Source organism: Heterodontus francisci, chromosome 5 (assembly GCF_036365525.1).
Source record: "Heterodontus francisci isolate sHetFra1 chromosome 5, sHetFra1.hap1, whole genome shotgun sequence".
Taxonomy (NCBI): Eukaryota; Metazoa; Chordata; class Chondrichthyes; order Heterodontiformes; family Heterodontidae; genus Heterodontus; species Heterodontus francisci.
This window is the reverse complement of record NC_090375.1, coordinates 66524931-66552378: the sequence shown is the minus strand read 5'-3', so window position 1 is coordinate 66552378 and position 27448 is coordinate 66524931. Positions and strand designations below refer to the sequence as shown.

Below are 27448 nucleotides of genomic sequence, written 5' to 3'. Positions count from 1 at the left end.
AAACCTTTGGTGGGCTGGATCCAGGCCTGCAGGGCCTATGTTGCAAAACCCTGTCCTTTCCACAAAAAGCAGGACAAATCCAACCCAGGTAATTACCGGCCCGTCAGTCTACTCTCGATCATCGGCAAAGTGATGGAAGAGGTCATCGACAGTGCTAGCAAGCAGCACTTACTCAGCAATAACCTGCTCACTGACGCTCAGTTTGGATTCCGCCAGGGCCACTCAGCAGTTGACCTCATTACAGCCTTGGTCCAAATGTGGACAAAAGAGCTGAAATCAAGAGGTGAAGTGAGAGTGACTGTGCATGACCTCAAGGCAGCATTTGACCGAGTTTGGCATCAAGGAGCCCTAGCAAAACTGGAGTCAATGGGAATCAGGGGAAAAACTCTCCATTGGCTAGAATCATACCTAGCGCAAAGGAAGATGGTTGTGGTTGTTTGAGGTCAATCATCTCATTCCCAGGACATCACTGTAGGAGTTCCTCAGGATAGTGTCCTGGGCCCAACTTTCTTCAGCTGCTTCATAAATGACCTTCCCTCCTTCATAAGGTCAGAAGTGGGGATGTTTGCTGATGATTACACCATGTTCAGCACCATTCACAACTCCTCAGATACTGAAGCAGTCCGTGTCCATATGCAGATAACCTGGATAACATTCAGGCTTGGGCTGATGAGTGGCAAGTAACATTAGTGCTACACAAGTGCCAGGCAATGACCATCTTCAACAAGAGAGAATCAAACCATTTCCCCTTGACATTCAATGGCATTACCATTGCTGAGTCCCACACCATCAATATCCTGAGGGTTACCATTGACCAGAAACTGAACTGGAGTAGCCATATAAATATCGTGGCTACAAGAGCAGATCAGAGGCTGGGAATTCTGCGGTAACTCACCTCCTGACTCCCCAAAGCCTGTCCACCATCTACAAGCCACAAGTCAGGAATGTGATGGAATACTCTCCACTTGCCTGGATGAGTGCACCATCCAGGATAAAGCAGCCCGCTTGATTGGCACCCCATCCACCCCCCTCAACATTCACTCCCTCCACCACCGACGCACAGTGGCAGCAGTGTGTACCTCTACAAGATTCACTGCGGCAACTGGCCAAGATTCCTTCGGCAGCACCTTCCAAACCCGCGACCTTTACCACCTAGAAGGACAAGAGCAGCAGATGCATGGGAACACCACCACCTGTAAGTTCCCCTCCAAGCCACACACCATCCTCACTTGGAACTATATCGCCGTTCCTTCACTGTCGCTGGGTCAAAATCCTGGAACTCCCTCCCTAGCAGCACTATGGGTGTCCCTATGCCACATGTACTGCAGTGGTTCAAGAAGGCAGCTCAGCATCACCTTCTCAAGTGCAATTAGGTATGGGCAATAAATGCTGGCCTGGCCAGTGACGCCCACATCCCGTGAAAGAAAAAAATCTTTGCACTTACCCCTCATGGACCACACACTATTTTGTGGCTGTGAAGTAAGCAGGTACTTGGTTCTAATTGCCTTTTAAGTTGCCTGGGGATGATACAACTTCTGATCTTTCACTTCCAATTTTGTGAGGAATTAGCGGGAATATAGATACCTCTGCTCTGAGGCACAGAACACTGAAGCACAAAATATCTGTATGTTTAAATAGAGTAGTGGAAAAATCTTCCTCTTCTTCCTCCTCATTATTTACAGGCAATCAGATTATGAAATACATTACAAGAATTCAGAAAGTATGATGCTATTTCTTTTCATAATTACACCCCTGGAGGATTCACCTGTATGAAGTGTATCTTACGAAGTAGCGAGTTGAGCTGCATTTTAAAATTACAATTACTGTATTATCTTAATGATCGACTAATTATGTGATTGGAGCACAGGCTCATCAATCTGCATAGAAATTAGTTTCTAAACATCTAAAATATTCCTTGTTAAAACTAATGAGGTACTTAGGGTGCTTCATGAATCTAATTAGACAGTATCATGGCTGAATTTTAAATGAATCATTCATGGCATATGTAAAGGTCAGAGTGCAGCATGAAACTCCCAAAAGTGAAGAGGAATGTGAGGAAACAATGAACAGCTTGAGAGATTTATTAACTCAAGACAAAATTAGAATCTCGTTGTTAATATGACTGTAATTTTTCATTGTGAACATAATTAAAACAGTTGCAGCTGGAATCTATGGATGTCATCAAAGGCCTGTGAACCTCATTTTCAAAAAAATATGGAACTTCTAAATTGCAGGAAGATTATTGTTGTTGCTGGAGGCCAATAATCTCAGCCCCAGGACATCGCTGCAGGAGTTTCACATGGTAGTGTCCTAGGCCCAACCATCTTCAGCTGCTTCATCAGTGAGCTTCCCTCCATCATAAGGTCAGAAGTCAGGATGTTTACCGATGTCTGCAGAGTGTTCAGTACCATTTGTGACTCCACAGATACTGAAGAGGTTTGTGCCCATATGCAGCAAGACAACATTCAGGCTTGGGCTGATAAGTGGCAAGTAACATTCATGCCACATAAGTAATGACCATCTCCAACATGAAAGAATCTAAACATCTCCCCTTAATGTCCAATGGCATTACCATCGCTGAATCCCCACCATCAATATCCTGGAGTTTACCATTGACCAGAAACTTAACTGGACCAGCCATGTAAATACTGTGGCTAGAAGAGCAGGTCAGAGACTGGGAATTTTGCAGCAAGTAACTCACCTCCTGTCTCCCCAAAGTCTGTCCACCATCTACAATAAGGCACAAGTCAAGAGTGTGATGGAATTCTCTCCAGTTGCCTGGATGAGTGCTGCTCCAACAACACTCAAGAAGCTTGACACCAGCCTGGACAAAGCAGCTCACTTGATCAGCGGAGATGGTCATTACTTATGTGACATGAATGTTACTTGCCACATCAGCCCAAGCCTATGTGTTGTCCTGGTCTTGCTGCATGCAGGCACAAACTGCTTCAGTATCTGTGGAGTTACAAATGGTACTGAATACTGTTCAATCATCAGCAAACATCCCGACCTCTGACCTTATGATGGAGGGAAGGTGCACTGATCCACCACCTTAAATATTCACTCCCTCCATCACCGGTGCACAGTGGCAGCAGTGTGTACCATCTACAAGATGAACTGCAGCAACTCCCAAGCCTTCTTTGTCAGCAAATTCCAAATACCACCTAGCAGAACAAGGGCAGCAAATGCATGGGAACACCACCACTTGTACGTTCCCCTCCAAGTCACACACCATCCTGACTTGGAACTATATCGCCATTCCTTCACTTTCGTTGGGTCAAAATCCTGGAACTCCCTCCCTAACAACACTGTGGATGTAGTGGTTCAAGACCACCACCTTCTCAAGGAAATTAGGGATAGGCAATAAATGCTGGCCTTGCCAGTGATACCCACAACCCATAAACAAATAAAAATATTCCTCCTGCTCTACAGTCACCTTGGTGACCTTGGCGAGTTGCAGACACAGCGTGGGAGCTGTGCAGCATTGGGAAAGAAGGAATTGATGGTTAAAAAGGCTCTTAATTGCCTATTTAATCACCTCAATCACTTTCTCACCAGACCCATGGGGTTTCCCAGCTGGACGGAACTCAGCCCGGGGAAAGCAGAAAAAGGCAGAATGACAGATTCCCAATCCGATGCCACTTTGTGGAATTTTCCCACTCCACAAACTGGAACCCACCTCCACCTGGCTGGGAAAATTTTGGCCTATGTGTCAGTTACAAGTTGAGTCCAGGTTCTTGTCCAGAGACAAGGGATATCAAAAGATGCGTGGCTGCACACTGTACCTGTGCATTTTCTAGCTGTTGGTTACAGAGTATCATTGAAAGGACTAAGAGCAAGCTACCTGTCATAGAGTCATAGAGTCTTAGAGACACACAGTTATACAGCACAGAAACAGGCCCTCGGCCCATCATGTCCATGCTGTCCGAAACCTATAAGGAGGATGACAAGAAAATATAAATAACATACAACCCCAGCTTTCCCGCACTACCCCCCCCCCCCACCAACCAAGCATAATAGGTGTAGGAATGTAGCTGTTGCACATACTTTCCTTTATTCAGAGTGAGGAATGTAATTGTTTTCAGACTGTTCTGAATAGTGATTGTCGTGTGTTTAATGTTAAATTTTTATCTTTTGTTATTTTAGACTATCAAGGCAACATCTCCTCTTGGAGATCCAAGAGTTACCTACAACCTGGAAGAAGGTCAGGTTCCAGAAACAAACATGCCAGTCCGATTCTACCTCAAACCAAATCGTGCAGATGGATCTGCCTCAATTTTAGTGGCAGAACCACTGGATTTTGAGGGAACAAAGTTTTTCACACTTAGAGTCAGGGCTCAGAATGTGGCTGCAGTTCCATTAGCTTCCTTCACCACCATCTATGTCAACGTGACAGGTATGTTTGAAATATCCCAAATTTAAATGCTGTTTCCCAGTCTATCTGCTCATGTCTTTGGCATCTTAGAAGGTTCCCCTCTATTGCTGAGCTTTTTCAATATTATTTTTACAGTTTCCAGAAAAATAGGGAAGAAAATTATTGGAAGAAAGTGGGCTATTGATATGATATATTGTACATGATCTATGGGAGAAGCAGACTTGATTGGCAAAATGATCTTTCCTCAGTGTGCACTTTCTTTTGCAATGATGTTCCTCAGCTCATTGTGTGATCTGTGTTGGGTGATTCTTTTAAAACAGTTTTCTTAAATAAAATGCAATAATGTTAATAATGTTGGCCCTATGACTACACAAGGTTCCTTCTTTTGTTGTGCTACGAGATAAAGTACACTTTGGTCTCTTTGGTTGTTCAATTTTCAGATGTGAACGATAATGTTCCTTTCTTTACCTCATCCACTTATGAGGCCACGGTCCCTGAAGGTGCTGCAGTTGGCATGTCAGTTGTACAGGTATCGGCAACTGATCTGGATTCAGGACGCCATGGAAAGGTCAGAAATTGCATTGTGCATGCTGTAGTTATTATTATTAATAATAATGTGCCATAGAATCAGAAGGGAAGGCATTGGAAGGAGGGGGGGCAGGGGGAGGTTGTGATGAGTGGAGTGACCGTCTGTCCAATTCATTCAAGGACGGGGAAGGTCGAAGAAGGCCTTCCTGCCTCAAGGCCAATTGAGGCCCTTAAGTGGCCAAATAAGGGCTGCTTAAGGGCCTCTTCCTGCTGCTGCTGATATTGTACCCGTAAAAGCTGGCGGCCTCTCTGCGGGCTTGGGGTTGGGGCGCCCCCGATCAGGCACCGTGTGGCCCACAGAGGGTCCCCCCTGGCAGAAAGGGCCGCCTCCACTGAACCACCACCCCCCACTGCACTTACCAAAGACACCTCCCCACTACTACCGCCGGGACCTGCCTGACTAGGCCCAGCAAGCCCAACCCCACTTATCTGGGTTCTGTAGCCTGTTCTATCCAATCTCTGATTGACTGGTAGCACATGGAGGAGGGATCTCCACCCTTAGAGGGACAGGAGTCCCTACGCCAGCCAGTTAATTGCTTGATGGGCATAGATTGCATCGGGGCTCCTGGAAATGGCCATGGCGGGGTTGCCCGCGGCTTTCCAGCCCAGTGTCGGGGCCACCACTTCTGATGTTAAATTCAGCCCTTACTGTTGAAAGTCTACAGCCTGATCTGTTTTATATGCCTAACAGATGCTTTACGAAAAGATGTATTGCAAACGAAAGACCCATTGGGATGAACTTTTATTTTTGGACATTTAGGTGTCTGACATTTAGAGATCATATTGCTTAAAGGTGTTTTAATATTGCTCTTTGTGGGATGCAAGGTGCAGTTCCTGACATGCAGATGTCACATAATCTATGGCAAACGTCATGAGTTTCTTTGTGTTACCTTAAGCAGCACAATGAGGTACGTGGATCCCAGTTCCTTGAAGATCTCTAGGTTTATTAACAGCTAAACTAGTGCATACAATACAGAGCAAACTATATACAGAACATTTTGTCCAGGGTGTTGCCATGCAGAGTGACTATGGCTTCTAGTCACATGACTACATCCTGGTACTTAGCTCATTAGCATACTGAGTTCTTAAAGCGATCATACAATATCTCTTCTCTTTCCAAAGATAAGTCTTGTAAGCTATAAGTATAAACACATAAAATTGGATAATCATCAAAATTAGTTATATAGGGATAGAGATAATAAAATTTACAAGTATAAAGATAAGGATTGTGAAATATATGAGTGCAGAAGCATAACAGTCCATATATTGTTTCGGTGGTTTAACAACTCTTCCAGACCTTGTTATAGTATAACCTTCTGGGGATGTGGATTTCACCCTTGGCTGTTCTTGGTTTGCAGACATGTTGTCAATATGTTGGTTGTTGTCCTGTTGTTCCATCACACCCTCATCTTCGCACTGTGTTCATTCGAGTCTGCTGTGCACAGCTGGAGTATGGCACACTTCTCTCAGTTGGCTTTGTTTCCTCCTCAACACTGATGCATTAGATGTTGTAATCGCGTAGGACCTAGGCTCACTGCATACTTTGGATACCTCTGCAGGTAGCCATGTTCTCATTGTGGGGTGAATGACCCTGACTTTTTGTCCTACATGTAGTTGAGCTAGTTCCGTCTCTGCATGTCAGTCATGCATCATTTTCATTCTCCCTTGTTTCTCGAGCTGTGTCGCCTGCATCTTGGAGAATTTGGACACATGATGGCTCAGCAGAATCGTTCTCACTTGTGTCTGCCAAACATGATCTCTGCTGGTGACTGTAAGTGCTTATCCATAGGTGTAGCTCTGAGGTGTAACATGACGACATGAAAAACTTGCTTCGTTGTCCTACACTTCAGGATTAGCGATTTAACTGTGCGAACCATTCACTTGGCAATACCATTGGATCTAGGTTAATGTGGTGAGGATGTCACATGGTTTACGCCCCATTTGGCGCACACGTCCCTGAAAGGTCTGCCCGTATACTGTGGCCCATTTTCAGAAATAATTTCTCCAGGTGCACCAAACAGATTAAATATGGCACTGAATAAGGTTCTGATGAAAGGACACAGACCTGAAACGTTAACTCTACTTCTGTCTCCACCTGATCTGCTGAGTATTTCCAGCACCTTCTGTTCTACTTATTGAATATGGCACTCAATGGTTTGGATTTTAAGAGCGGCGAGCTCAAAAAATAAAGAACTGCTGCAATGTCAAACATGCTGGCTCAGTTAATTAGCCGGAGCGCCCACCCCGCGCCCAATTTCATGGAGGGGGCGGGCTGTCCATGCCTGGCAATGGCGTCAACTGCGTGTGTGCAGGTACACCTGGTGCCATTTTTAAAGGGCAGCCAGCCCAGCCATCCAATTTAAATTTTTGAAGTCCTACCCCCAAAATTAAAGAAATAAATTTCTAACGCTCCTTTCCCACCCCCCAATAATAATTACAATAACTATTTGCCCTTTCCCTCCCCCAAAACATTTACCTTTTACGTCTGACCTTCCCCCCTAAAACTGCACAAAGTTTAAGGTTCAACCCTTTCCATCATCCCCTACACCCATTACGTATATTTGACCTCATCCCCACTCCTCCCACACTGATAAACCTACCTCCTCCCCCTCCCCACCAGTGTGGCGCCGCATTTCCCCGGATGGGGATCTGAAGGTGCGTGACTGCCGGCCACCGCGCTGAAGATCGCAGCGGGCCCTCAAGATCGCAGGTAAGTCTATTTAAATTTAATAATTTTATTCATTTGAGTATGTTAATTGTGGCCCGTTGCCCAGCAGTGGGGAAGCCACCACGGAGTCTTGCTGCCACCGGGATGATCGGGCTGGGCCCTCACGGCATCAAGGTCCGTGGCAGGCCTCATCCGGAGCCATCTTCAGGCACCCAACGCCATGGATAATGACGCTTGGGGAGAACAAAATCCAGCCCAATGTGTCTGTGACAAGCAAACTTGAAGTGTCTTTTACATGTCTGACAATTGGAAATTTGGAGAAATAATCGGTGACTAAGATAAAGTCGTCTCCATTCACAGTAAATAGATCAGTGGCAATTTTGGACCAAGGGTCTGACAGAATCACGTGAGGATGTAGACTTTCTTTACGTTGTTGTGGCTGGTGGCTCTGGCAGCCTCGCATATCCTCACTAACTTTTCATATCATCGTTGATCCCTGATCAATAAATAGTGTCTCGTGCCAGTTGTCTTGTTCTTTCTATACCTATATGGCCTTGGTGAAGTTGTGACAAGATGTCCTGTGGGAGAGCTTTGGGCACAATCACTTGTTTTCCCTTGAAGGCTACACCTCTTGAGGTACCAAGTTCATCTCGATAAGGCCAAAAGCATCTGAGGGTTTCTGATACCTCTTTTATCGTATCAGGCTATCCTTCTATGATGACTCTCCACAGCGCCTTCAGTTGTGGGGTCATTGGCTGTTTTTGATTGCAGTTGGTCACATTTGTGCTGACCAAAATGTAATAAATCGATTTTGAGCACATCTTCCACCTCGTTGTCCATGCTGTCTACTTGTAGATCTAGTGGGACTTCTTCATTCTTGTTCAGATTTGGCAATCTGCTCAACTTATCCGAGGTTTGTAGTAGACGTTGAAGTCGTACCCCTGTACTTTCACTAAGAGCTGCTGTAGTCGAGGTGGTGCGCTTGTCAATGGTTTGCGCCAGATCACCTCCAGTGGTTTGTGGTAGGTTTCCACAGTGAATTGCTTACAGAACAGGAAAGTGTGGAACCTTGTGATCCCAAACACCAGAGCAAGTGTTTCACACTCTACGTTTGAGTAATTGGATTGTGCTAAGGATAAACTTTTGGATCTGAATACAATTGGTTTGCCATCCTGCAGGATGCACGCTCCTAGCCCTTTCTGTGAGGTGTCGACTTCCAGGATTGTCTTCTTCCTTGGATCATAGTACTGCAGGGTACAGGTTTCTGCTGACAATGCTTGTTTGAGAGACTCAAACATATGCTGATGGTCCTCCTGCCATACATATGATACGTCTTTCTTTAAGAGCTCTCTCATTGATGATGCTTTGTCAGAAAAATTTGGAATGTGTTGTGCCAAGAAGTTGAAAACTCCAAGACATCTCTGTAGATCTTCTTTGTCTTGTGGAGTAGGCATATGCCTTGCATCTTCAACTTTGCCAGGGTTAGGATGGATTCTGCAACTTGAATAGATGGAACCAAATTAGTATAAAATTAGTATAAAAAAGGGTGGTTGATGTTCGGCACAGACTCGGTGGGCCGAAGGGCCTGTTTCAGTGCTGTATCTCTAATCTAATCTAATCTCAAAGAAATTGATCTGACTTACTTGACCTGGCACTTGCTGTTAAAAACGAGCCCTTTGTGACGAGCTACTGCCGTCAGTGAATGAAGATTTCGATCATGCTCTTCTTTGGTTTTGCCCATTACCACAATATCATCAGCAATACCATATACATCCAGGCACGTTTTCTAAAGTTCTGTCCATATTCTGCTAAAACAGATCTTGACTGACAGAGAAGCCAAAGAGTAGTCTCTGGAAGCAATATCTTGCAAATTGTGTTCTGAAGGTATTGACTTCCTGAGATTCCTTAGCTAAGTGTACAGATCAATATCCATGTTTAGCATCCAACCTGGAGAAGAATTTGGCTCCAATTCAATTCCTCTAGTGTTGGAATCTTGTGGGGCATTTCTTTAGGGAGTGGTTTAGATGCCTCAGGTACTCACAATATTTAAGAAGTATTTAGATGAGCACTTGAAACGCCATAGCATACAAGGCTATGGGCCAAGTGCTGGAAAATGGGATTAGAATAGTTAGGTACTTTATGGCCGGCACAGACACGATGGGCTGAAGGGCCTGTTTCTGTGCTGTATAACTCTATGACTCTATGGATCTAAGACATACCCTGATTGCTCCATCCTTCTTTAACACGCACATAATTGAGCTGCACCAATCTATGTGATGATGCACACAAAGGATGTTGCCATTGCATTCCATGTCATCCAACTCGCGCTTTAGCTTTTCTTGTGCACGCTGCACTTTCTGAGAGGGTCAATTGATGGAATTGTATCCTCTCTGAGGTGCAGTACGGCATTGCCTTTGACGTCTGCTATGGCGTCGAACCTGTCCGGGTACATTTGTAAGTGTTGGACTGACTCAGTGTAGGTACCCTTGGTCTCTTCTGCTATAATGGTTACCTTGGGGATCTTGTGGATAGTCACAATGTTGAGATCCTTACACACTGTTAGTCCTGCCACTGCTGGTCTGCTTGTGTCTACTAGGTAAAATATTTGTGGTTTCCATGCCAACTTGCCATAGCTGCATTGCATTGTTTGTGTGCCACTGCAGGGGATGGATGACCCATTGTCTGCAGTTAACTTTGCAGTTGTCAGTTTTATCATTAATTTCCAACGACCCCAGTACATATCCTTCAGGATTCGGACTGGTAGGATATTTGCATTAGCTCCCATGTCGATCTTTTTCCTGAGTGTGTGTTTGCCAATTTCGAGAACATGATATTAATGGTAGCAAAAGCTTCCAGTCGTTTGACTTAATCAAACAATGTGTCAGGTTCGCAATATGAAACGCCTGCTCTTCTTCTGGCTGAGAATTGCTCCACTCTGAGTCTTGTCTCAGGTCTATTTCGCTGTGGACTTTGCGTATCAGCTTGTGTTTCCGCAGGTCTTTGGCGCTCTCCTGCTGCTATTGCCATGTTGCTGCACCTGTCTACTGTTTGTTTGTATCCTATTGTGACTTCTGGCTGCATCTTTGGAGCCAGATTTCTTGCATAGGTGGGCCAGTGTCCTTTTGTACCACACACCTTGCACAGATCTTGAAATGCAGGACAACTACACGGTGAGCAGGACCAACCATACTTACCACACAGCTTGCTTGCTTTTTGTGACCTGGTCACTGTGCCGATACTGTTGGCTGTACCTATTGCTTGCAGATGTTGTTGTCCAGCTACAATTGCTTCATATTTCCTGCCATCTTCTAGCAGAGCATCAATGCTGTGGCCTTTTCCCCAAGAAGTCTTTTTGAAACACTGAAATAGGTATTGAGACAATCCCAGCTCCATTATTCACTCTGACAACTCAGTTTCTGAAAAATCGCATTTGTTGCCCTTACTACAGCATCTACTGATGAACTGATCTATTGATTCCTGCGGCTGTTGCCTGTAGGACATCAACTCCAGGTGATGAATTCTAAAATTCACTCTTACCCGAAGCTAATCTTCTAGCACTTTCCATATCTTTGCAGGATCTTTCTGGTCCTCTTTAGATAAGCCAGAGGTATTGATTCTGTATAATCCCTCATTTCCAACTGCTATCAATATTTTCACAGCCTGCTTCTCTGGTTCTGCAGCCGCTTGGTCTATGAAGCATAACTGCATTCTTTGTTTAAAAAGTTTGAACTTGGATAGGCTATCAATGGCCTTCCAGTTCATGCTGTGAAATTTGATATCCATCCTTATGCTGTTCTTTTGCTTTCAGCTCTATTTTTAACTTTGTTCAGTGCTGTGTGTGTCTTCAGCACTGTACTTATTATGACTTTTCTATTTGCAGATTAAAACTTGTTTTATTAACTCTGCGCTGTTCTCCCTTTAAGAAATTTTTTTTTTTTCAGGCTAGCTGCTTTGACGGAGTATGACCGGTGATTGACAGTGTTATCTGTTTTTACTGTTTCAACACTTCACTTGTATGTTTTCACAGCTGTTTGATAGGCAGTTCAAGGGTTTTCCCCTTTGCTTTTTCTTTTGCTAGAGTGTATTTATCTTCTTCACGCTTGACTGGTGTAATGATTTTTTTCAGTTTGACTGCTTTAATGGAGACTCTGCTGTGCTCAGGGGTTTCCCACGCTTTTTTCACGATCTGACTTTTTTTTCAGTTTGCGCGCTTTTCAGGGTTTCCCCCTTTTTTTCTCGTTCACACGGACCCTTTCGAAAATGAATTTTTAAAAACTCTTCAAAGGCTTTTTTTTTGATCGGGATTTCTTGGTTGTCAGCACAATGATTTATGTGATTGCTTGCTTTTCAGCTATGCTTCCATTCTATGGAGCTTTTATTAGCCTTCTAAGGTATGTAGCTTTCTTTCATTCTTTTCAGGTACTTGTTTTAAAGTTTTTTCACATGTTTGCTGTTTTACCCATGGTTTTCAAGCTTATATCTTGTCTTTTTACCACCGCTGCCACCATATCATGAGTTTCTTTGTGTTATCTTCAACAAAACCATGAGGTATCTGTATTCCAGTTCCTTGAAGATCTCTAGAAGGTTTATTAACAGCTAAACTAGTACGTCCAATACGGAGCGAACTATATACAGAACCTTTTGTCCAGGGTATTGCCAAGCAGAGTGACTATGACTTCTAGTCACATGACTACATCCTGATACTTAGCTCATTAGCATACTGGGTTCTTAAAGGGACATTACTCTTAAAGCGATCATACAACAGCAAACTCCAAGTAAACTTGCCAGATTCGTTAAGGGCAGCTACTAGGAAAACCTAGTAGAAAATGGTTCCAGTGTTTAGGCTTAGCTGAGGTTTACTTCGGGGTTGCTCCTGGCCGCACACGACCCTGGATATCAAGAATCACTGGCCCCTAGCATCTTAGTAACATAATGTACAACTAACAAACAGCTCTTAACAAAGGCCTATGACCAAGGACACAGCTTCTTGCGTGCATTCTTTTTATTACATTGGATTTCAGTTCAGTCCATGTTGTGTACATGCACTCACATCTGAAATCTGTGAAATCTGAAACCCTATGTCCTCCTTTATGATATACACAAAGAAATAGTTACAATGGGAGGGCAATGGGCCCTGACCTTGTCAGGACTGAAGGTGCAGCTTCATCAATATCGTGTCAATTGGATTCAAGGAAATGCTGATACATTTTCTACCACTAGATGGTACTTCATAAACTCCAAGAGCTGTGGGTTCTGATATCTATACCAACTGCATCACTAACACATATGGAAATTTGCAAAGAGAAAGGGAAAAAGTGTGGAAAGAGAGAGATGGGCAATGAATTAAAGTTCTGAGAAAAAGAAACAGCAAGTGAGAGCATGACTGCATCCACATTTACATTTCAGGTTGTCTTTAAGGCTGCCAATCAGCCTAAACCAGGGGAGCCAATAACATTGCTTTTTTATCCCAAAGACAGTTTCTTTAGATTCCAGATATTCTATAACTATCCCACAAAAACATTAACATTGAATTCTTGGCAGCTTTGCCTGGTTCATGTCCATCTTGTTACATTGAATTGCTATTTAGAAACATAGAAACATAGAAAAATAGGAGCAAAAGTAGACCATTCAGCCCTTCGAGCCTGCACCACCATTCAGTACGATCATGGCTGATCATCCAAATTCAGTACCCTGTTCTCGCTTTCTCCCCATATCCCTTGATCCCTTTAGCCCTAAGAACTATATCTAACTCTTTCTTGAATATATTTAATGATTTGGCCTCAACTGCTTTCTGTGGTAGAGAATTCCACAGGTTCACCACTCTCTGGGTGAAGAAATCTCTCCTCATCTCAGTCCTAAATAGCTTACCCCTTATCCTTAGACTGTGACCCCTGGTCCTGGCCTCCCCCGCCATCGGGAACATCCTTCCTGCATCTAGTCTATCCAGTCCTGTTAGAATTTTGTAGGTTTCTATGAGATCCCCTCTCATTCTTCTAAACTCTAGTGAATACAAGCCTAATCGACCCAATCTATTTAGGTGAATGGAATAATGAACAGCTACTTTCAAAGGTTAATGTGGGTAAATGTTACTGATTTACAGAGGTCCATGGCTTTGACATTTTTGAATTGTCTTTGCTTCTTACAAACTTAACATTTATTTCATATTCTACTAGGCAACCTTATACCTCTCAAATTCCTAACATTTTATGCATCCAAGCTATTTTGTGATGCTGAAAATGAACAGAACAAAATAGATATTATCTGAAAGAAAATGCAGCAATTACAATGTGTAATACACTAACTCAACCTTACTTGGTGTTGTGTTGTAGACAGTGTTCAGACAGCTGCTTCAAAGATTGCAAATGTTAATAAACAAATGTCTGAACTACATCCCAGAGGTAGTAAGGAACCTAGAAGGGTATGTTCACTGGACTGTAAAAACTCAAACTGGATATGCTTTGCATTGTTGGGTTTGTCACTGTACAAAAGGATATTGTAAAAATGGACATCCAGACCGATTTGTGCATCCCTGCAGTAAATCCTAATTGAACCTTGTTTTCTACTCTCAATGTGCAGTCAGCACACTGCCATATAAATCCTACAGGGAAAGCTTTCAGAAACTACTTATGGGCAATTCATAAGTACTTGCCAGCTACTTAAAGGAAATAACATAAACTTAAACTCAGGTATATATATGTTGATTTTGTATTCATAAATATTTGTCTTACATGCCATGATGATTGCAGCCATTAGTTCAACACTATTTGATGTAAATGTATGGAATTCACACAGAAATAAGAACCAGCCTGTTGAGAGAGTGGTGAGGTGGATTACAACATTTCTAAGATGTGGGTTTGAATTAAGGCTAGACTTATGAGATGAATGTTTTCTCATCCTAGTTGCAGAATGATGTGGTATACTGGGTGTTGAGTCCAATATGAGCTTAAACATGAAACAAAAAAAAGGGGCTGAATTTCATTTTCTTAGCGCCCTAAATTGAGGTGCTCACAGGGTGGCAGATGTCAGCAAATCTGGTAGAAAACAGTTTCACCGGATTGTTGATGATTTTGGGCCATGCTCTATCTTCCAGGGCCTGGTATGAGGTGGGTGGCTCAAGCTCCTGCCCAAAGCAGGAAGACCTCCATTAGCCAACTTAAAAGCCCATTTTCAAGCCCATAGGTGTGATAAATGTTGAATCTGCAGAATACCCTTGACAAGCTGGTGGGAATGAGTCCTCAGTTGTACCTACAGTTGGCTTTTGTGCCAGCTGCCTTTCATTGACAGGGGCTTGACAGGGAAGGTGCTGAGAGGATGTTTCCTCTTGTGGGGGAATCTAGAACTAGGGGGCACAGTTTCAGAATAAGGGGTCTCCCTTTTAAGACAGAAATGAGGAGTAATTTCTTCTCTTAGAGAGTTGTTAATCTTTGGAATTCTCTACCCCAGAGAACAGTGGATGCTGAGTCACTGAATATATTCAAGGCTGAGTTAGACAGATTTTTGATCTACAAGAGAGTCAAGGATTATGGGGGCCGGCAGGAAAGTGGAGTCCAGGCCAATATCAGATCAGCTATGATCTTATTGAATGGCAGAGCAGGCTCGAGGGGCCGAATTGCCTACTCCTGCTCCTATTTCTTACGATCTTATGTTCTTATTTGTTCACTCCAAGCTTCCTTTATTGGCACCAGAGATTTTGTCATTAGGAATCCTCCAAACTGACATCTTGGGAGGAAGAGGAGAAGCTAGATAAGGATGGCGGGCAGTCAGGCTGCCCAACAGGTACAGGTCTTCTGTGACCTGTCACAACACTTAGACCCCTACATCTGTAAGGTGAGGTAGAATACCTCACTTTCACAGACACTGTTGGTGAAGGCTCCTCTTTCCAAAGATGACTACATAAAATGACCTCCAGAGGCATCAAAATGAAATGCAAATAACTGAATAACTAACTCTTATGTTGCAAAGTTTTTTTAGAATCATAACATGTCATGCTTCACATTGTACTGCATGAAAGAAGGCATGCTAGGGTGATTAGGAGCCCACATTGTCTGTTTTGTGCACTGCCAGGATGCCACCAACCATATCTGCAGGCTCTGGAAAACCTACCTAGGAATGATAATATGACCCTACTTTCTTAGTGTCTGCATCCTCGGAAGGGCAGATGCTAAGCTGTGCCATCTGCTGCAAAGAAGCCCGTGGCTACAACACAGCCAAATGCTTGCACATTAGGTTAGTAATGGTCAGTAGACAGTAAACAGTAATGGTCAGTTGTGGCCTGAAACTTATAATCATTTTCTTAGGAACATAGCACCTTGCTGACCTATGGGATGGTGCTGTGAAGTAGTAGAGAGGAAAGCCCTCCTCACAAGCATCTGATGCAGCCCTACCTTGACTTCAACAGCCAATCATTCCTAATGAGCAGAGAATTTTTATGTGTAAATTTCATAAATGTATGTATGATCAAAATTTAACAAAGATAGTCAGCCATAACTACATTTATTTGCTTACAAGTTTTGAAGTAGGGTTGGAGGTGGCCTGGCATTGAGGGTGGGTAGGCCAACATCTTCCTTTCTATAGCTGTAGAAATTTACAGTACAGTAGGAGTCCATTTGGCCCAATGTGTTGATGCTTGCTCTTTGCTAGAACAGTCCAAAATTAATTCTACTGCCCTGCTATTTTCCGGTTTGGTGGAGTTATATGCATTAAGTCCTAGCTTAAGGTGCCTTAAATTCATTTCCTGTAATATGTTTACAGTTGTCAGAGAGCTATGACTTTTATTCCATCAGTCTGCACTGATTTCTAGTCCCTTATTTAGAGGTGAAATGATAGAGTGCTAACCTACATCCCCACATAGTCCCCTGGCTGTATCTCATTTCTGGACAAATTGATATCAAATCAAGTTGGTAGATTTTATAGGATGAGGTTGTTGGAATATAGCCCTGTTATATTTTGCTGCTATGGAGTAATACAGACCATATTCTTCAGATAGAAAATGGAGTACCCCAGTTACCATACCGGGGTCTAGAGGTTATAACTACCAGTGCAGGCATCATGATACAAAGTAAATTGCAAAATGTCATAACGTATAAACAATTATTTTGCTTTATTTTTCTATTTGAATACATATGAATTTATTTTGAAGCAACCCATATGCCATGATATAAAGTAACTGCAAAGCTAAGCCTTACAGGGTGGAAAGGCCTCATTCAAAGTTAAGGATTCACTTGCTTTTTTTCCTTCCAATCACAGATCAATTATGCTATAGTGAAGGACCTCAGTGGAGACTACCATTACTTCAGCATTGATTTTGAAACAGGAGTAATATTCACACAGACATCCTTTGACAGGGAGGTGAAAGGGTCCTACCTGATAGAAGTTCAGTCTCAGGACAACTCCGAGTCTGCTAGGCCTGGTATGCATGGACAGCCAAACACAGGTACAAAATGAGAAAATGAGTGGGTGTGTTTGTCCACACATAATCATGCACATTGTTTAAAAGTTTAATTGGCTAAGAGTAATTTCAAATTAAGCAACAGAATGTCAAATTTTATTTGATAATGCTCCTGTGAATTGCCTTGGGGCATTTTACTACATTAGAAAAGAGAAGGTTGAGAGGAGATTTAATAGAGATGCTCAACATCATGTGTCCAGACAGGGTAGATAGAGAGAAACTGTTCCCATTGGCGGAAGGGTCGAGAACAACAGGACACCAATTTAAGGTGATTTGCAAAAGAACTAACAGTGACAAGAGGAAAATTCGTTTTAAACAGCGAGTGGTTAGGATCTGGAATGCACTGCCTGAGAGTGTGATGGAGGGAAATTCAATCTTGGCTTTCAAAAGGGAATTGCATATGCACCTGAAAAGAAAAAGAAAATGTGGGGCTAAAGGGAAAGGACAGGGAAGTGGGACTAGCTAAGTTGCTCTTGCAGAGAGCCAGCACAGATATGATGGGCTGAAGGGCCTCCTTCTGTGTTGCATCCATTCTATGAGAACAAAATAATATCAACAAGTAATATTAAGAATACAAAAGCAAAATACTGCAGATGCTGGAAATCTGAAACAAAAACAGAAAATACTGGAAAGAGTCAGCAGGGCAGGCAGCATCTGTGGAGAGAAAAGCAGAATTAATGTTTCAAGTCAATGGCCTTTCATCAAGAACTGGCAAAGGTTAGAGATGTAATAGGTTCTGACCTTTCTGTCCTTGGCACCTTACAGCCTCCCAGACTCAACATTGAGTTCAATAATTTTAGATTGTGACCTTTTTCCCCCCCTTTTCTCGTGTTTTTTTTGCTGGTTCCCCTGCCCCCTACCTTCCCCCCACCCCCCGACCCCCCCGTTTCTTTCTTAATCCCTTTACTTTGTATTCAGATGGCTACTATTCTGCCATCGACACCTCATCCAGAGCTGAAGACTGAAGAAGCTGTACCAAACAGAAACATCCCAGCAGCAAATGCTGCATTGAAAGCATTTCAACACTGCCCTGGGTTGATACAGGCTTCCTTATTGTGATGTGTTCTTACCACTGAATTAATCAGAATTCAACCTTCAGTTGGCCGCACGTTTACATATGGAAAACACTCTGAGGATATTTCTATCAGCAGTAGTATGTTTCCGCATTGCACGATAGTAACTCTTTAAAGGTGAATGTGCATTTCTTTTTCTGTTCACAGACACAGCATATGTGAGGATTTTTGTCAGTGATGTGAATGATAATGCACCAGTCTTCCCACAAGAAACCTATACAATAAGTGTAGATGAGGACAAGGACATTGGGTTTGTTGTTATCACAGTTTCTGCAAATGATGGAGATGAAGGTGCGTCTTTGTGTAACCTGCTGCTATTCTTTCACATGTGATTTCACAGTAAAAAGGTGCTTATAATTGGTCTTGGAATTCCAGAGTAAAATCAGTCAAGAATGGTGCAGCTGATTGTCGTCGAGTGACCCCCGACTGGAAAATACATAAAGCGGGCAACAGGGATGATCTTGCCTATTACAAACCCCTTCCCCGCCACCCCACCACATGCACACAGTCAAATAAGTGGCTGCAATTCACTATCTGGGTACACACATGAACAATAGCTGTGCCTATAAAACTATATTCCCACTCTTGGGTTTTCGCTTTCTGGAATAGGACAGAATATTTGTGAGTGGAATTTAAAAATAAACTCAGGGAAAGTGGGTATTGTTCCATCAATAAAATAATCTTTAATGATCTCTTAAAGAAGTTTAAGTCCACAATGTGGTGAAACTGCAGAAGTGCAAATTGTGCAAAGGGATTCCCATTTCATCATCCCTAGCCAAGCTGTTTCTGTACAGCTAAAACCCTGGCATCTACCCGACAATGTGGAAAATTGCCCAGGTATGTCCTGTCCACAAAAGCAGGACAAATCCAATCCAATCCAGCCAACTGACGTCCCATCAATTTACTATAGATCATCAGCAAAGTGATGGAAGGTGTCATCGACATTGCTATCAAGCGACACTTACATAGCAATAGCCTGTTCACTGATGCTCACTTTGGGTTGCACTAAGGCCACTCAGCTCCTGACCTCATTACAGCCTTGGTCCAAACATGGACAAAAGAGCTGAATTTCAGAAGTGAGGTGAGAGTGACTGACCTTGATATCAAGCCAGCATTTGACTGAGTATGGCATCAAGGAGCCTGAGCAAAACTGGAGTCAATGGGAATCAGGGGAAAAATTCTCCACTGGTTGGATTCATACCTAGCACAAAGGAAGATGTTTGTTGTTGTTGGAGACCAAATATCAAAGCCCCGGGACATCGCTGCTGGAGTTCCTCATGGTAGTGTCCTAGACCCAACCATCTTGAGCTGCTTCAGCAATAGCATTCCCTCCATCATAAGGTCAGAAATGGGGATGCTTGCTGATGATTGCACAGTGTTCAGTACCATTCACAACTCCTCAGTTGTGTGTCCACATGCAGCAAGACATGGACATCTTTCAGGCTAGGGCTGATAAGTGGCAAGTAACATTCGCGCCACACAATTGCTAGGCAATGACCATCTCCAACAAGAGATAATCTAACCATCTCCCCTTGACATTTAACGGCATTACCATCGCTGAATCCCCCAGCTTTAACATCCTGGGGGTTACCATTGACCAGAAACTTAACTAAACCAGCCATATAAATACTGTGGCTAATAGAGCAGGGAATTCTGCTGCAAGTAACTCACCTCCTGTCTCCCCAATACCTGTCCACCATCTATAAAACACAAGTCAAGAGTGAGATGGAATACTCTCCACTTGCCTGGATGAGTGCCACTCCAACACCACTCAAGAAGCTCGACACCATCCAGAACAAAGGAGCCCACTTGATTGGCAGCCCATTCACCACCTTAAACATTCACACCTTTCACCACCAATGCACAGTAGCAGCAGTGTGTCCCATATACATGAAACACTGCAGCAACTGGCCAAGGCTCCTTCAACAGCACCTTCCAAACCTGTGACTTCTACCACCTAGAAGGACAAGTGCAGCAGATGCTTGGGAACACCACCACCTGCAAGCTCTCCTCCAAGCCACACACCATCCTGACTTGGAACTATATCGCTGTTCCTTTACTGTCGCTGGGTCAACATCCTGGAACTCACACCCTAACAGCACTGTGGGTGTACCCATACCAGATGGACTTCAGTGGTTCAAGAAGGCAGCTCACCACCACCTTCTTAAGGGCAATTAGGGTTGGGCAATAAATGCTGGCCTTGCCAGTGATGCTCATATCCCATGAAAGAGTAAAATAAAAATTTGCTGCTCGTGAATAAATAGATTGGATGCGACTCTGCTACAGAATAATCAATGTCAGAAAGTCAAAGAGCATTGATATTAACAGTCTGAAGGAAAACTAGAGGTGACTGTGTATCAAACATTACCTTAAAGTTGCTACCATGTGTTTTAGGCTATAACTCATAATAAAATCTCACTTACCAATTCTGCCTGCTGATCTCTGTCCCACAATTACTTTGGACTTTCATCCTTATATCCAGACATTGAAATACAAATCATTTGCTGAGCTACAGATGCTGGAGCATTTACTGGGCTATGGGATATGTGGGACTCACCTGTTTGCATCATGGCAGGTTTTCCTGTGCAGGGTTTCTTTATACAGTGCAGACTTGTCACATTCAGTCATAAATGGTGCTGGACAATTAAACTGCCAATGGGAGGAGAAGGTTCAATGAACATCCCCATCCTCAATGATGGCGGAGCCCAGCACATGAGTGCAAAACACAAGGCTAAAGCATTGGCAACCATCTTTAGCCAGAAGTGCTGAGTGGCTACTCTACCTTGGCCTCCACCTGAGGTGCCCAACATCACAGAAGCCAGTCTTTAGCCAATTTGATTCACTCCATGTGATATCAAGAAATGGACGAATGCACTGGATACTGAAAAGCTGTGGCCGCAATAATATCCCAGCTGTACTGCAAAGAATTGTGCTGCAGAACCCGCCCTGCCTCTAGCCAAACTTTTCCAGTAAGTTACAACAGTAACTCGTCAAAGGGAAAACTGCCCACAAAAAGCAGGACAAATCCATTCCGGCTGATTACCGCCTCACCAGACTACACTCAATCATCAGCAAAATGGGTCATCGACAGTGCTATCAAGTGACAATTACTCACCAAGAACCTGCTCAATGATGTTCAATTTAGTATCCACCAAGACCACTCAAGTCCAGACCTCATTACAGCCTTGGTCTAAACATGGACAAAAGAGTTGAATTTCCAATGGTGAGAGTGACTGCCGTTGACATCAAGGCAGCATTTCACCAAATTCAGCGTCAAAATTACTAAATTGAAGTAATTTCTGGGAGAGAATCAGGGAGAGCACTCTCTACTAGCACAAAGGAAGATGGTTGTGATTGCCGAAGGCCAATCATCTCTACCCCAGAACATCACTGCAGGAGTTCCTCAGGGCAGTGTCCTAGCCCCAACCATCTTCAGTTGCTTCAGCAATGACCTTCCCTCCATCATAAGGTCAGAAGTGGGATGTTCGCTGATGATGGGACAGTGTTCTGTACTATTCACAATGTCTCAGGCCAATCAGGGTGGAGGGGAACCCCCTCTGATGAATCAATCTTGGCCACAATTGCGGCCTTTCATGAAAGCAGCCCCTCTTTGAGGCATGGAGCCTCCAGTCTGATGCATATGAGACCGCCTGCAAGGAGATGGCGTATTCTGCATGCTCCACCTGCGGCAAATTGCCATCAACGCCACATAATCGCCCTAATTGGAGCCTTATCTACCGTAATTGGCTGCTGCCTCTGTGGAGCAGACAGCTGATCTGCTTTCCAGCCCACCCCAGGAAAGTTCCCCGGCAGCAGGGAGGGGTCCAGGAGCCATCCCTACGGGGCTCCCCCCAAATTTTCCTGGCCTCTCCCCCCGCCTCCAAAACTGCCAACACGTGGCTGGGAAAATTCAGCCCACTGCTTTAATGTGTCAATACTTAGGTGTAGCAGTAATGTGAATTTAATATAGTGTTTACACAAGATAGATTCACTTATAGCCATGCTGTAAATTTTAGCTTGTTTAAATATTCTTTTAGAAAAATAAAATGGTGGAGTGTGTTCGTGTATAAAGTAGGGAAAGCTTTCATGAAAACTGGAGCACATCAAAAAGAAAATCCTGATAAGGTTACTACATCATAACAAGTTAACATGTATCAAAGGGAGATTGCATTTCTTTGTTTTCATTTTCCTTTAGGGGCAAATGCTAAACTGAGGTATCAGATCACCTCGGGGAATGTCAAAGGAATGTTTGATGTGGAGCCAGAAGTTGGAACAATCTTTATAGCTCAGCGGTTAAATTATGAACAAGAGCAACACTACGAGCTGAGGCTTGTGGCTTCAGATGGAAAGTGGGAAAACCAAACATTAGTGACTGTCAATGTCATCAACAAAAATGACGAGGCACCAATCTTCACACAGAATGAGTATCATGACAGTGTTATGGAAGAACTCCTGGACCTGCCAGTTCTTGTCCTACAGGTGTGTAATTTCTTGCAGAAACGTGTAAATAATAACTTATTTATAACAATATTAAGGGAAAGTGATTTTATTTTTAAAAAGTGACCCATGGAGTTGGATGATACGGTAGATTAAAATGCTGTCCTTTCACCTTTGTGAGTCTTGATTTGAGTTTAGCCCCAGTTCATGAAATAATGTGTAGGTTGTCTACCAGTGTGACCTGACAAGAGGTAAAACATGAATTTTAAAATGGGAGCAACATAAAAACATGTCCTAATATTCCGCCAAATTAAAATTCTCCTCACCTTTCCCTTTGTTCTTTTGATCATGATTTTAAACAAATGCCTTCTAGTTATCAACTCACCAACCAGCCTTATTAAAACTACTTTATTAAAACCCTCATATCTTTGAGCACCTTTATGAGATCTACTATTAATCTTTGGTGTGTTGTGAAACGAATGCTATTTTCTCTCGTCTCTCTTCATAACTAAAGCCTCTCGTCCCTGATATCAATGAATCTGTCTGCACCCACTCCATGGTCTTTACACCCATAAAGTAAATCCAAAACTGTCTATTTAATAGCTGTCTGACCAATGATTTATAAATGTTTAACATTACCTCTTTGTTTTAGCTCACCATGCCACTATTTATAAAATACAGAATTCATATAAAACTAAAAACTATCTAATTTAAATGTTGTTTTCCACTAATTTAAATTTTTCTCCTCTAGTCCAACCTTAACTTAATTTAAACTAATAAATCGAGGACTAATTGGGTGTTAATTTCCAATAAGTAAAAATTGATTAGTGAGACTAATCTTAGGAAAACTATCAGTACCATAGTTTGTCAAAAACAATTCAACTATGTTAAAGGAACGGCACGGTTACCTTGCAAAACAAATGAAACTCTGATGTTGAGAGATCCATCTGTATGATGAGATTCTTGTTAGCTTATAGAAGTTCAAGCTAATATTCAAACTATACGAAGATAGAACATATCAAGCCACTAGGAAATCCATCAAGATATTGACATAATGGAAGTATCTTTCCACCCCATTTAATAAGTCGTTGGTGATAGTACAATATTTTGGAGGTTAAATCAAAAGTACTGGAAGCAACAAACTGTTAAAAAGTCCCCAACCAATAGAGACATTTATATTGGCATTCACAGTTCCCCACCCAGTGAAATCACAGTGTTGCCATTATGAAGCAATGAGCAGAGATCAGGGGCTGAGTCTTCCCTGTAGGAGCAGGAAACAAGGGTCGGGACTATTTCTGGGTCCCAAACAATCCTCTAAAGGGAAACAATCACACTATGGGATTTTCACGGTGGCACCCCCTTAATTGACAGGTTTCCTGTCCAATTAAGGGAGGCTGGGGGGCTCTCGAAGCTGGAGGGCCAATCAGAGGAGGAGCAGGCTGCAGTAGAGGGTAAGTAACTGAGAGGGTGCTTCAACATGGAGGTGACTTTTTTAAAACTTTAAATAAAAAAATAGATTCAGCAGCTAGGCCACCACAATGTTGGGGGAATCCCTTTAAAGGGCAGTCTTTGGCTACATTCACACCCAGGCAGGCAGGGAGTGTCTGTCTCCAGACAGTTAAACTTCCCCTGTTGCATCAGGAAACTGAAGGCCAACTGGAAAATCCCAGTTGGCCTCCTTTAACTATGGTTAACAAGGCTCTTAATGAGTCTAATACAGAAACAAAATACTACTGATGCTGGAAATCTGAAACAAAGACAGAAAATGCTGGAAACACTCAGCAGGAAAGGCAGCATCTGTTGAGAGAAAAGCAGAGTTAATTTATCAGGTCCGTGTGACCTTTCATCAGAACTCGAATTACATCTTATGCATGTCCTAGTAGGTAGGGTGGGATTGGCAGAAACCTGGAGTGATGTGTTAGCTTGCCCTTTCAACTTCAGTGTGTGGTGAAGACAACCTTGTAAGGAAAGGGAATTGGAGAAAATAAAATGAACAAAAAGAACTTTGACACTTAATAAAAAGTTTACACTTTGACATTTAAAAAAAGTTTTCTGTTTCAAACTGTTAGCTTTCTTCAGGAGTTATTGCAGGAAATGGGTTGCAAGGATCTTTTTCTGCCACCAGTGTTTAAATAGCACCACCCTGCACTTTAGTTAAAAAATTACCAGATTTTATGAGTTCTGGGGACTAATATCTATACAGAAAGGATCATTTTCTTCAAAGTGATCATTGTATTTTTCTTCCACTTCTACAGGTTTCAGCTACTGACCCAGACCAGGAAGCAGACCAGAGCGCCTTACGTTACTCTCTCCATGGACAGGGGGCTAACAGTGAATTTACCATTGATGAGCTCACTGGTAAAATCTACGCAAGAAAAAAATTAGACCGTGAGGAACGATCCATCTGGCGCTTCCTCGTTCTCGCCACTGATGAAAATGGTGAAGGACTCACTGGTTTTTCTGATGTAATTGTTGAGGTGCATGATGTGAATGACAACCTGCCCCTGTTTCTGTGTGCTTCTGATGGCTGCTTTATGGGATATGTTCCAGAAAATTCCCCAGCAGACACTTCTATTATGGAGATGATTGCGACTGATTTGGATGACCCTAAGACTGGAAAAAATGCAGTATTGACATATAGAATAATCCAGAATATTCGAAATGAAATCAACCTCAACCTGTTTTCCATCAGTTCTTCCACTGGCACTATATACACTGTATTGGGTTCCCTGGACAGAGAGAAAGAAGATAGATATCTAGTTGTGGTAGAAGCTCGAGATGGAGGTGGGTTGACAGGGACTGGGACAGCCACTATTTTGGTTACTGATGTGAACGATCATGCTCCAGTCTTCACGCAAAGTGTCTTCAGAGCAAAGATTTCTGAAAATATTGAGATCAACAGTCAGATTCTTGTTGTATCTGCCACTGACGTTGATGAAGGAGAAAATGCCCTGATGACATTCAGCATCATGGATGGTGATGAAGATCATAAATTTTTCATTGAAACAAATCAATTCAAAAAGTTTGGCATGATCAAGTTGAAGAAAAAACTCGATTATGAGAAGTCTCATGATAGAAAGTTCAATTTAACTATTAAAGCAGAAGATGTGGACTTTTTCAGCGTAGCCACCTGTATCATTGATGTGGAGGATTACAATGACCACACACCAATCTTCTATCCACAGTTTTACGAAGCTGATCCATTGCTGGAAGATGTCTTCATAGGAACCAGAGTTGTCCAGGTAACAGCGGTCGATTTGGATTCTGCTCAGAATGGAAAGTTTACCTACAACATCACAAGGGATTCAGATCCACTCGGGCAGTTTTCTGTGGATAGCAATGGTTGGATTACAATAGCCAGTGCTCTGGATCGTGAGTTAATGCCACAGCACCACCTGGTGGTGCTGGCCACTGACCTGGGAAGTCCAGCTCTGACTGGGAGTGCAGCCGTCATTTTAACTGTGCATGATGTCAATGACAATGGGCCAGAATTTGAGGTTCCTTATACACCGATTGTTTGGGAAAACACAGCTGCGCCCCAAGTAATCCAGTTAAATCAGACCTCAACATTGATTTATGCTAAAGACAAAGATAGCCCAGTGAATGGAGCTCCCTTCTCATTCACCTTATTAACTCAACATCGTAATTCCACTGGCTTTGCTTTGAAAGATTTTGACAATGGCAGCGCTGGTCTCACAGCACTCCGCATGTTTGACAGAGAGGACCAAAAGATTTTCTACCTGCCGGTGATTATTACTGACAGTGGATTCCCACCCATGAGTTCCACAAGTACTTTAACCGTCACCATTGGAGATGTGAATGACCATCCCCACTCAGCTGGCTATATGGAATATCTGGTTTATAATTACAATGGTAAGGAGTTACACACCACGAGGCAATATCCAGCATTCTTACACAAAATATAGTTTATAAACCATTAGTGACACCAGGACGGACCCACGAAGAGCTACAGCTTCCATTTGGCTACGAATGGCTTTAATTGCCTTTTACAACTAAAGTATGCTCAAGAGGAGCAGAAGCACCAGCATGGACCTGATGGGTCAAATGGCCTGTTTTTGTGCTGTAAATACATTGCAAAACTTTGTAATAAACAATGTATAACTCTATTTTAGTTAAGTTATACTCAACTCTCCTTGTGCCCCTTAAAATCAATATTAAGATCCTCATCCTTGCTGCAAATCCATCCACAGACCTCACTCCACATATCACTCCTGATCACTGTCTATATGTCCTGCTGTAAAGTTTGCATCTGGACATTGGCAGCTGTGACAGTTACATGACAATAATCAAAGTCCATACTCAAACATGAAGAATAACCATTTGGGTGAGGTTCCAAAGGGCAACAGCTACCAATGCAGCAGTAACCCGACATGAATTGGTACCTTGTGGTAAGGAGGGATAAGGGAATTAAACCAAAGGGAGAATATATCAAATAATCCTGTTTTCCAAGAGTGGTGGATGTCTAATGTCATGACGCTGATTCTGGGGTTAACATGTATATATTTTATAAAGGTAATGTTCCAAAGCTCTGGAAAATTGAGACATAGTACATTAAATCTTTGAAAGCTCTTCTTTTTAAAAGCTGTTATCTAAGTCACGAGCATATTTGAAATATGTCTGAATAATGTCAGTGATCTGCCAAGAGTTGTTGTTGTAGAATATATGTGGTCACTGAAGCAGTGTGCTGTGTTGCTTATATTAGGTCTACTTGGTACCACTGAGTTAGGAAAGGTACAAGCCCCTGATCTAGATGACTGGGATGATAAAAGATACAAATTTGAAGGAACATCTCCAAGGTAAGCAAATCTGGATTGTATGGGCTGGATTTTAAGAAACCA

General features: G+C 42.8%; 1 protein-coding gene across 2 annotated transcripts in view; it reads left to right on the top strand.

Moving 5' to 3' along the window:
• The window catches only part of si:dkey-22o22.2 (neural-cadherin), a 295092-nt gene that overhangs the window by 199170 nt on the left and 68474 nt on the right, over positions 1–27448 (top strand). For both annotated transcript variants that reach the window (XM_068031572.1, XM_068031571.1), the window contains exons 13-19: positions 4147–4396; positions 4816–4943; positions 16878–17064; positions 18300–18443; positions 22348–22631; positions 24845–26462; positions 27313–27406. In XM_068031572.1, coding sequence (XP_067887673.1) covers positions 4147–4396; positions 4816–4943; positions 16878–17064; positions 18300–18443; positions 22348–22631; positions 24845–26462; positions 27313–27406 — 2705 coding nt within the window. The remainder of the gene's footprint in view (positions 1–4146; positions 4397–4815; positions 4944–16877; positions 17065–18299; positions 18444–22347; positions 22632–24844; positions 26463–27312; positions 27407–27448) is intronic.